Source organism: Myripristis murdjan, chromosome 14 (genome assembly GCF_902150065.1).
Source record: "Myripristis murdjan chromosome 14, fMyrMur1.1, whole genome shotgun sequence".
Taxonomy (NCBI): Eukaryota; Metazoa; Chordata; class Actinopteri; order Holocentriformes; family Holocentridae; genus Myripristis; species Myripristis murdjan.
Genome location: NC_043993.1, coordinates 31500453 through 31512489, shown reverse-complemented (window position 1 = coordinate 31512489; position 12037 = coordinate 31500453). Strand labels below are relative to the sequence as shown.

At 40.1% G+C, this 12037-nt stretch overlaps 1 protein-coding gene across 2 annotated transcripts in view; it reads right to left on the bottom strand.

The window, feature by feature from the left end:
* Positions 1–12037, bottom strand: part of clip2 (CAP-GLY domain containing linker protein 2) — a 52171-nt gene that overhangs the window by 20072 nt on the left and 20062 nt on the right. For both annotated transcript variants that reach the window (XM_030069447.1, XM_030069446.1), the window contains exons 4-6: positions 5896–6020; positions 4376–4589; positions 1046–1243 (exon numbers count right to left, since the gene is read on the bottom strand). In XM_030069447.1, coding sequence (XP_029925307.1) covers positions 1046–1243; positions 4376–4589; positions 5896–6020 — 537 coding nt within the window. The remainder of the gene's footprint in view (positions 1–1045; positions 1244–4375; positions 4590–5895; positions 6021–12037) is intronic.

The following is a 12037-nucleotide window of genomic DNA, read 5'->3' as shown; positions in this document are numbered from 1 at the left end:
TGTGCAGTAATTCTATCTGAGTTTGTGAAAATGGCAAAAAAAAAAACAAAAGTGAAGGCAGCAAGATGTTTTCATGCCCCACTAAGTTGTTTATTATGGGAGTAAGCCCGCCAGCTTAAAACAAAATTGAACTGGGTGTTGTATGAGTCCATATGGTGCCAAAATATCTTCATTAGTTGTTCCCCAGAAAACTGCATTTCTATCTCTTCATTCACTTTGGTAGCAAGTCCCAAAATAACACTTTCACCACATAAAATGAACAGAGCAGATCATGCCCTTATCAAAAACAAATCGCAGTACCCATTCTGTGGGGGAAATAAACAGCTCTTTATTATTTTCCAATTTCAGTTGGAAAGTAGATCCGGCAGGTAGCATCTGCAGGGAACTTCTGCATAGTAGTCTTGTGCCGGGAAGAAATGAACGATACTTTCACAGATATTTGCAATTACACAAAAAAGGGTACTGGGATTTGTTGTTTTTTATATTGTCATAATCCACTTTGATCATTTATTCAGGAGTTCTTTTGCGATGGAAGTGAATGGAGAGACAGAAATGCAGTATTGTGGATTAGCAGCACAGCGTCGCCTGCAGCAACTAATGAGGAGATTTCACCACCATGTAGACTCAAAATAACACGCAGGGAACAAGATAACCCAGCACTCAAAGTTCAAAGTTCACCACCAAAGTTAAATTAGCTTTACCCTGATTTCTTGTAATCAAAATATGAGCTTAGCTGGGTTAATATAACCAAATTATGATGTGTGCATGCCTCAAGCCAAAACCAGGTTACTTAAGCAACAGGATTAAGAGTGTAATTCTCTGTGCATGTACACGCCATGCTGGAAAATGTTTGTATATCCTGCATAATATTCAAATTAATCACCCAAAGCTGATAATTGCATAGAATCAGGTCTGGTCTCAATTATGTAATTTTATTTTTAAATGAGAGAATTTTTCCTGCAGTGTTTGAAGCCTTAGATATCAGATAAAACACTTCTTTCAATTCCCTGACAGATCATCACCTCCTCTGCTCTCACCCACGTACCTGTAAGTGCTGGGCCTTGAGGGTGGTGAGCTCCTTCTCCACCTCGCAGATGTGGCTGGTCGCCTTGGCCACCTCGGCGCGCTCCAGGTCCCTCTCGGCTAACAGCTGCTCGATGTGCTGCTGCTTCTCCTTCAGCGCTTCCTGCAGAGCGGTGGTGCCCGAGATCTTACGGGCATAGCGCGATGACGTCTCTGTTAGCTGAAGAGGGAGAAGAGATCGAGGGAGGGGGAGGAAGGGGGAGAGGGTCAGGAGGGTAGGTAAAGATGGAGATGGAGGGAGAGATTAGATGAAGACAGGGTTGGGTGATATATTGGTTTGCCTGTATATCAGACTAGAGTACGAGAGGACTGAGCTATGATGGAGTTTCTTCTGTGAGCACAGCCTTCTGATCAGATTTCACATATTCATCAAGATGTTTTTATCGCTATTATTTTCATTTCAGACAGAAGAGAGAAAGTGCAATGTGGAAGCATTTTGCTGGACAGCTTCAAGAATGTCAGTCTGTTAACCTGCAATGAAATTTACCTCGACCTGCCTGCCTTAAAGAAAAGCAAACCCACCTAGAAAAACTGAATTAACATGAAATCCCATTCCATGAACCAGAAATACAGGAAGAAACACTGAATCTTTCATAGTTTGTTGAGTTTGTGGTGTGAAAATGATCAAATTTCCAAATATTCAATAGTAGCAGCATCTATCAAAAATGCCGGCATTGCCTTTCAAACATTCATATCAGTATAACCCTGTGTAAGATGTTTTTCATGGCTGTAATGGAAAAGTGACTGCACTGTAAAAGTCATAACATTATTTAAGAAAAGACTGCATGTGTCAAACAAGTCCTGGCTTTGCTGCAAAATAATGAAAAAAAAATGCACCATTGTCTTTGACCACTAGAGTATGCTCTATGGAAAGGATTCCTGCCCGACCTCTGAATTCAGTTCAAAGCAATAACCTGTATTCATCCGGGGTAACTCTGCACATAGAGCTCTCTTACGCAGATATATATTAGCTGAGAAATCTGGCAGAGGCTGAGCAGTGTGACGACGTAGCAGAGGTTGAGAACGCCTCACTCGCAGAGGATTTAGAGGTTTGAGAAAGTGCCGCTGTTTCACACGCTGAAGGAGATCCCTGATTTCAGTGGGTTTCAAAGATGTGATATATATATAATGTTTCAGAGTGATGAACGGTATCAACTAGCAACAAACATCGCCGAGCTTCTGATATGAGTGGGAGGAGGGAAGCTGAGGATCATACATGTATCATGGAGCTGGCATTTCTTGCCTGCAACATTTCCACACGTCCACTTTCCAGCTTATAAAAGTGCATGATGTGGTTTTGATGAGAATACAGTGAAAACAGCAAAAGCTGGTTAACAAAAAAGGACTATTCTTAAGACACTGAGCACCCTAGGCTCATTTTATAGCAATAACCCAGGCGTTGAATGTAGCCTCAGATGTTCAACTTTGGTTTGTCACAGAGGTCCATCAAGGTGCTCGTGTACCATATTACATTAGGGACAAAATCAGTAGTCGAGTGTCTATCTTCATTGTGAAATCTCTTTCTATCTTTGTTTTAAATGCCACACACTGAAACAGCAAACCTGCAAATTAATTCCCTGATCAAGTCAGAGTTTATATTCAGTGTGTGTTACACCTCTGAACTGACTATACACTACTCACAAAAAGTTAGGGATATTTGGCTTTCAGGTGAAATTTCAGGATGAACCTAAAATGCATTATAACCTTTACAGGTGAACTTAATGTGACCTTCTATAAACTTTTGAATGCACAATGTCCAACTGTTCAATGTTTCAGTACTTTTTGCACAAGTTGCTGTTCTCTAACAAGGAGTTTAACGGCAAAATTCACATCAGGTGTTTGATGCTCCAGCTCATCGAGGTCGTATCATTAGGGAATGGCTGCTGGAGACTGGGGTACCTCAGATGGAGTGGCCTGCACTTTCTCAGACCTGAATCCCATAGAAAACCTATGGGATCAGCTGAGTCGCCGTGTAGAGGCTCGGAGCTCTGTACCCCAGAACCTCAATGTCCTGAGGGCCGCCCTTCAAGAAGAGTGGGATGCCATGCCTCAGCAGACAATAAGTCGACTTGTGAACAGCATGAGACGTCGTTGTCAAGCTGTAATTGATGCTCAAGGGCACATGACAAGTTATTGACACTGACATTTTTTGTTGTGGTATATCCACCACTGTTGTTGGCTTTTGTTTCAAGAAATTGTTTGAGATGAGGAAATCACCAGTGTATGCTTCTACTTAAATGCCCTACTTTCATGATATAATATCACTGTAACGTGAACATTTTACATTTTCCATAAATTTCACCCAAAAGCCAAATATCCCTAACTTTTTGTGAGTAGTGTATTTGGGTGAAATCATAAACCATGCACAAGTGCTAGTGGGGGTGGGTGCAGCCACATTTCATTTGTGCTCGGTATGCATGAGTTTCAATTTTTGTGCACATAATAGAAGCCTCTCATTGAGGCCATGCAAAACAGAGGCAGTATCAAATTTACAACCACTTAGCAAAATGAACTGTGGTGCACCGATGATGTTTGGAAAGGTGATAGTAAGTGAGAGGAGCGTTTGATCAGCGTAACTCAGAGTGACAGCTGTCACTGCTGTCAGGCCCATGTGTTGTTGCCAACAAGTTAAAGGAAAGGGAAACAGCAGGTATTCCATCCTTGACTTTGCTTTCAATTATCCAAAGCGCTAAGCATTGTGAAATACCTTGACGTCTGATTCATTTTTAGTTTGTTGCCAGCAGTTCCTTTGCTGATTAGTCCTGAATACACAGAGCATGCTGAGAGGGGCTGTTGGGTGCACAGAGTTCTCTTTGGGAGACGGGTCTGTGACACAATCTGATTTGCCTTGGAGGAGCGAAGTGCAGTCTCAGTGAATCAGGGCCTGAGTGTATGAGGCCCTCAAATTACTCACTGCTTACTACGACAATCCAATCCAAAGGGCTGGCGCTGAGAATCTTGACATTTTCAGAGCAGATGTCATAAGGTAGAAGAGCCCCGACATGACAACTAACTTGGCGAATGTCCTAGAAACAGCACTTAATAAAGACATTTAAAAGTTTCCTGACAGTCCAGTGCACAAGGCCAGAAGAGTCAGGACAGATATGTGACAGCATTTCAATACACTTATCTAATTCATCACTGTGTCAAACCCCCTTAATATATTTCTAAACACGAAGTTAATATTAAACTTAACAGAACAGTTGTCTTAAAGTTTATGGGCACTGCTTTTCTCCAACGCTGCCCCTGCTTTCCAAGTGTAATCGGGACATAATGCCAGTTTCCGTCTTACCAGTCCAGCTCGGCTAGGTCTCCCGCCCACAGAGGAGGCCACAGAGCTCACTGAGCTGATGGAGGAGCTGCTGGGACTGTGGGCGAGCGAGGAAACTCCCATCGCCATGCGCTTGCTCTTCTTCGCCTTGGCCGGGCTGGTGGAGGGGAAGCCGATCCGGATCACCTTGTGGATCGGGGCAAACAGGCCGAACTTGGGAAGACACTGAAAGTATCTACATGGAGGATAAGGACAGAAAAAGTTAGGGTAATTTTTATATTGCAAAGACAGATATATGAGGATGAATGGGTGGCATGTATGCTCAGTTTCAAAGTGGTAAGAATAGGTGGGACCACTGATGACAGTCTAAACAGACATGTTTTGTTCTTGTCGCAGATAAAGGGTCATCTTATGCCATGTGGAACCATTATATATATATATAGGAGCAAGCTTTGCTTTCGGAGCCAATTCTTTCAATCATCTCAAACATTAGTCACAACATTAGACAGTCCTCGTCCTGCACAGCATGAACTTTAATAACAGGGACACAGAGTTTCCCTATCGGCAGCAACCATCACTGGCATGTGCTTGGGTTTGGATTTAGGCTCAGAAACAGCCTCGTGTTGATTTTGAGATTTCCTTGGAGCTACTTAACTGATTCAGAGGACCAGAAAGAACAATTTGGTAATAGTCATTATGCTGATATTGTATGAAACAAGGGCTATATGTGAAATCAAAAACTTAAATCATAATATTCACAATCAGCTACAGTGCAGGCAGTAAGTCCTGCGCCTAGTTTTTAGATGACTTTCAGGACAAAGACTCATCCAAATATTACTTTAGCAGAATTTGTATTTGAGTTATATTTGGCACTCATATTTGGCACAACCTTACAATCAGTCAGACCTAATAACTGACAGACACCATTAGTGTAAAGCAGTTAATAAATAAAGGAGCACTTTTGGTTATGGAACTACACTTCTTCATAACCGAAGTGTCATTTTACATTTTTATTTTTCCTCTTGCGCTTAGTCGCTTAATGGCTCTAAAGTTCAAACTGCACCCTCTAAACCGCCAGTTGTGACATTTCCACCTGTGTTAAACAAATACTAACAGAGATGTGTGTACGTTTTCAAAAGAGTAAATGACTGCAAAGGATAAACAAGGTCGAGTCAGCATGTCGCCCACCCCCGCAAATGATGTAGGCCGGGCTTTTGTCCCAGCTGCGACAGTCGCTAACAAATGTGCCACCTTGTTTTGACCTAGAATTGTAGCTTCCCCCTTGGGCCAATTCGAGTAATTTTCTGGCACACAGCGGTGACATGCACCATTTCTTCAAATGCCGTGACAACGCGAGCAGCCATGTCTGAGAAATCATGTGCGATGGACGGGCAGATGAACGAACAATTGACAACATAAATGGAAAAAACGAGCAGATGGAAAACGAATTACAGCGCAAGAATTTGGGGGAGCTTGAAGTAGACAACAGAAAACAGAAAAGACAACCGATGACAATGTGTGTGTTCTCCATGTGTGCATACCTTGTACCAGCTACTGCACCATCGTTCTTCCCCAGAGGTTCATCCAGCTCGACGCCACACCATTCACCCTTGGCAAAGTCAGTCTCCCCCATGTAGCGAACCACTCCCATCTTGGTGCCTCCCACCTGCCAACACAGAGGAAGAAACGGCTCCATAATCGCGCAAATAACAGGAGAACTATCAGACAAATCACACTGAAACTCGCCTGAAATGCCTTCAATTTCAACGGCATAATTTATGGCCAGCATTTTTAGACATCAATATATCAAAACTGTGATACCTTGGTAGAATTATGTAAACAAACAAGACAAATGGCAACCTCTATCTCACACCAGAGGCTCAAATTAAGACTGCATTTCGCATAAATCCTGTAGCTGGAGCAAAGACGACAGTATTATTTTTCTCCCCGTCAACCTCTCCGCCGCCACGCTGGCTGTATCTATTTTCTCTTTGTCTTTGCTGAGGATGATAAACATGTCGGTGATTTTTCCATCGGCCTTGCATTCCTTCCACCATTTGCTGCCAGAATCTCTGAAAGCCATCCGTTATTAAAGGACCATACCAGAGATTCTGCATATTTAATGTAATATCTACGACATGTATATACTTCATGCTTCTGATAATCTTTTCCCAAAGCAAGCAGTCGTATTTTAGAACGTCAGTGTCATTTTTCCTGCCGTTTATCCAGCCATTGGTTTCTATTCATTCCAATAAGATATGAAAATGAACTTTCAGAGACTTCAAACTTTATTCACACCAGTTTTCCGTCACCGTAATAAAGTTGTCCATTTTAGGATTCCTAATAGCGGCAGCACTGTTGTGTTTTGATGACCTGAAACTGGGTGGAGTGAAACAGTCGCTCTACCAGGGAAACATATTCCCCAGTGGAGTGTTTGCTTCCCACAGTCAATTATCATTCCTCTTGTTTATGAATGGTGATGACTTTGTTAGCAGCAGAAGCAGAACATTATAAGGTGGGTGTTTCAGCCAAAAATTCAATTTTGACTGCATGCTGTGAAATCTTTAGTACCCCTGCACGATTTGCAAAATGGTTTGTTGCAGTGAAAAATGTGGGTAAGTTGTAATAAATAGGCCAAACATTCAAAGTCACCAGTATCATCCTTTAACAGCAGACTCGAGACCATTGGAAAGAGCACAGTGAATGCTGTGTATCCTCTTATCTCCTACAATGACGTCCACTTTCCAGGCGGTTAGTCGGATGGGCGTGTTGGTGATGAAGGGAGTGCCTCAAAGACGACAGACAGCACCACAGTGGTATCATCTCAAACCAAAAACTCGGAGGTAAAAGTGTAAAGTAATGGCTGAAAATGTTCATAAAGATTCCATTACCCAGCACCTTAACTGTTTTTTTATTATTTATTATCTATATATTACATCCTAGGTTAATATACATTCACACAGTTTTTCAGACTGGAGGGGAAGTGGTGATTCCTTTAAGAGGCCGAATCAAGTCGGTTAGTTCCTGAATCCCAGTACCGGGCATCGGGCTCTGCCACTTGGTTCTTGGTTTCGTGGTTTCATGCTAACTCTCTTTATCTATTACAATCATCTGTATACTTCAATTCCATCTGTATATTTCATATTCATTACCATCTGTATATTTCACATCTCATATCTCATATTCTTAGGTTAGCCCTTATTGTATATTTTTAGTTTTTAGTCTTTATAGTCTTTATTGTACATATTTAGTCTTTATTCTATTTTATTTAACTTTATTATATGTTTCTACTGATGCTGCTGTAACACGAGAATTTCCCTGGTTGGGATCAATAAAGTATATCTATCTATCTATCTATCTATCTAGAGACTAAACAGTACTTAATCCCTGTAATACCAGAATAAATCTAGAGGTAGAAGTGACACAGTAGAGCAGTTTCTCTTGTTAGCACGTCCACCTCCAAGTTACTCGAGTTACAACTGCAGTCTAATACTTATGCAGACAACACTGCGGTTTATGTGTCTGTGTTAATGTAATTATACATACAAGCAAAAGAGCAATTCTGAGGTAATCAGCCAAAGCGAATGAGCTGAATCTAAAGATGATGGCTATACTATATACTGAGTACACCACACTTACCATGGTAAAATTTCCACTTCACTGGATTTTACAGTGTAACTTAGCACAGCTTAATAATAGGCCTTTATTGTGTTTCTTCATACTTCCATGACACGAGTAAATAAATGAGAGACAATAGGCACATGAGCTGCCTAATGTCCCGCCATAATCACCATGATATCTATGACCACTTTTGCTAATGAGTCATTTACATAACGTCATTAATGGATGAATTAGCAAATATTTCTATGTCACCATACTTGTCTTCACATAACAAATGGCTGGTATTAATATGAACTGTGTATCTTAAATCATTAAAGAGTAATAGCAGTTTCAAGAAAATCAGTTTTCCCTCATTAATATGCAAATGTTTGCATATTATGTGTCTGCACACCATGCACCGTGGCAGAGGGACAAAAAATGATTGAAAGCAGTGCCTATATAGCGCTTTCACTCCTATATACTATATAGTACTTAAATTAAAATGCCAGAGTGTTTATGTTTTGTTTGTCTTTGATGGAGTAAGAGCTGGCAAAATGCTTACTGGAAAAGAAAAATTTGTCGGATGCAACTGCATTTTTTGATGGATGCAATGGAATATTATATGGTAAGCTGTGCTTTTAGTCTACAATGAATAAGCAATATGCTCATGTCACAAGGCTAATGCCATTTACTGCATATCTCATATGCGGTTGTGTGTTTCTATAGTGCAGGACTGCTCAATATAGTTTCAGAAACCAGATATTTAAAACTATGCTAGACAAGAAATTTATGTAAACTCACTGTAAGTTGTTATCATCTTAAGACATTTAATTTATTTAAATCACATAACGTGACTTCCAGGTAGAGACATTCTCAAGCTGCCATTTGGGGATGCAAAAGTGCAAACCTCCCTGTTGCAGAGTCATCAAGCTGTGAAGATGAAGCTGTAGACTCTCTACAGAATGAAAAGTTAAAGATGCCTGTGAGATCATCACTCTGGCATATTATACATATACATTTTGCCTTTACATTCGCATTTTCTACGTATACACTGAAGGAGCAACTTCAGTGTCCACATCTAAATGACTAATAGTTATCGCTGTTATGTGAGCACTGTACATTTCACTTTGAGGAAAAACTCTCGCTTCCTTTCAGGCACAAACTGTAATAAGGGCTTTGCAAATATGAGGCCTTAGATCAATGCACTCAGCTGGAACAATCGAGTCTGCATCAGACAGCAGGACAACAGCATTAGAGGAGCAATGGTCTGCAACCACCATCCAAGGCTGCAGAGCTGTGTTACATCGCCGAGAAACAAGTTCATTTTGAGTAAATAGTTTGCTCTGTTTTGCAAGTTAGGCCTTTATTTCCGCTTTAAAAAAAAAAAAAAAAATCTTTCTTTAGACCGACTTTTTCGCCTTCAAAACTATTACAAGGGAACAAACTGTTCTAAGAAAAATTTAAACATATGTTTTGTCATAACTGAGCGTACAGTGGTAAAAACAATGTTCCTAAATGTAATCTTTGAAGAAATATGTAATTAAATTAAAATATGTAATTAGCTCAAAATTAGCAGCCTCGTTTCAGTTTAGCCGACTTTGGCCATTGTATTTTGAGTTAGTTTTTATTTTGAGATAGATAGAGAGAGAGAGAGAGAGAGAGAGAGAGAGAGGGAGGGAGAGAGAGAGAGATTTTTTAAATATACTTTTTTTAGTTTTACTTCATAACTTAAAGGTGGGTCAGCATTACCACTTGAAATTTATCTTTTTCTCCTTGAACATAAATTAAGATAAAAACAAAATCTGGGAGCCATTTCTCTTGCAGATCAGGGAAATCTAAACTGAGATAAGCCTGATCTGATCGTATTTTAAGCCAAGCCAGACTGCAGTGCATTATGTTTGACTGGCGAGTCGGGGATCGGGTTAACGGGAAGGAGAAAACACCCTCAGCTCTTTTTTTCTCGTATTGATATTATTCTATATGATTCTTTTCTTTGCACTTTTTTATTTTGATGTATTTTTGCATTTCTATTTCATCCAATTTCATTCTATATCTGATAACACTCTTGATTTAGGAGCCATTTGTTCTGTTGTGGCTACCTTTTTATTTTTATTTATTTATTCACTTATTACTTATATCTTTTTTGTGTCTGTCTACTATTCTGGTTGAAAGCCTCACTGCCTGAACCTATTGAATATGGCAGACAAGGATACTGTTTTCACTAAAATTTGATAAATAACTGTATTGCTTGTTTGCATGTTCTGTAAATGAAAGAAAAATCATAACGGAAAAAACTGAAATCATTTTATCTATATGTAAGTCGTGTTTTTTTTACTTTTAGTTTACTATAATCTTGATGCTTAATAAATCTATTTTCTTTGTTAAAAACCATAATAATATACATCATATGAGGCATCAGAGGAGTCTTTCACATGTTTCTAGAATGAGCACAAAACCTGGTCCCTGCAGCGAGAGTTCACCTCGAGTAGCATCGAGTCCAGGGAGCTCGTCTGCAGCGGATGAAGACACAGAGACTGTTTGTCTCTGCTGAACATATGGTGACCACATGGTGACATTCAAAAGCTCCATCAAAATGTACAAACATCCTGCCAGTCACTTTCGATGTGCCGTTTCCTGTAAATTTCCAAGAGGAAATCACCCGCCGCAAAACCAGTGAGCACATACTACAGCCAACCTTGTCAAAACACATCAACAACGTCTGTCTGTCAAGAGCTACTTTGAAATTATGAGGCACAGAAAACATATATATTCATAATGTCAGCCACTTTCGATTTTAACCACTAACTTACGCGCAGTAGTGTGAGTTCAGCACTTGAAGTTGCCTTGGGGTAACTTCTACTGTGTATGAAAACCACAAAATATGTATTTGAATGTTGAACACACTGAGATTTCAAAACTGCATTTTGAACAGCATCATCATCTAAAGACAAAATTCAATTCTATTTCACCACTGCCTGTTAAAATGATGCTTGTCACCATTTTGTTAACACACAGCCTAATGCCACAAGCAATCACCTGTTTTCTTCAGGATTATCCACTTGTAATGGATTACACTTTGTTTTTTTTTGTTTTTTTTCTGTCAGCATCACTGTAACTGCATTTCATGGTTTCAAAATTAAGATGCAGGGTGATCAGCACGATCTGTGGCCCAGAATATTTTAGCATATTATTGAGTCTTCATCAGATCTTTTGCAACGTCAAATTAACAATCATAATCTTATAAAGACATCATTTTTGATGCGTGTCCAAAACAATTCAAACTAGCGTCTGTCTACCAAACAAACAAACAAACAAACAAACAAAAAAACACGTGGTGAGTCACTCTTCAACTTATTCTTGTCAAATTAATATTCTACTCCTCCCATGACTTGTCCAGGCTCTAAAAATAAAAAGAGATAAAAGAAAAAAGACACAAAACACTACACTGAAGTGGTCAGCGGCGTGCAGTCAGCAAGTCTGTATGATGTCTTGGTGATTACAGTCTTCAGAGTGCCAGCAGGGCTAAGACAGCTAGTCAGCATAATCCCCATCATGGCTCTTCTGTTACAGCCAATCTCATCTCTAACTTGTTTCTGTGAAGCCGGAGCAAACAGTACCGCAGGAGCTCCTTCCTGATCTCAAGCGCTGCCTTAAGGACGTGTTTGGCTGCGGTTTCAGGCGAGGGTCAATATCTCTGTTAAAAAGAGGCTGTGTGCGAGACGGCGACACGTCCAATGGGACCTGAAATGTAAATTTAATCATTCTAAGTGAATTCCCTCCGACGGAAAACTCCACATGGACGGTTTGTGAGGACATTGAGGTGACCTGATACGGTGTGTGTTTACATGCAACCAAGCATGAACTCAGAGGAACATCTTGAGACTTGTGTGGACATGATGTACTCTTAGACAGGGGTTTTTGATTTTTTTCATGACCTGGACCCCCAAGTTGACCTTTAATCAGCTGCAGAGCATTTAATAATTTTTTTGTTTTGTTTTGTTTTGTTTTGTTTTGTTTTGTTTTTTTGGCTAATTTGGCAATTATCGCCTTTTCCCCCATGTTTTTGAAATAAATCAAGTGAAT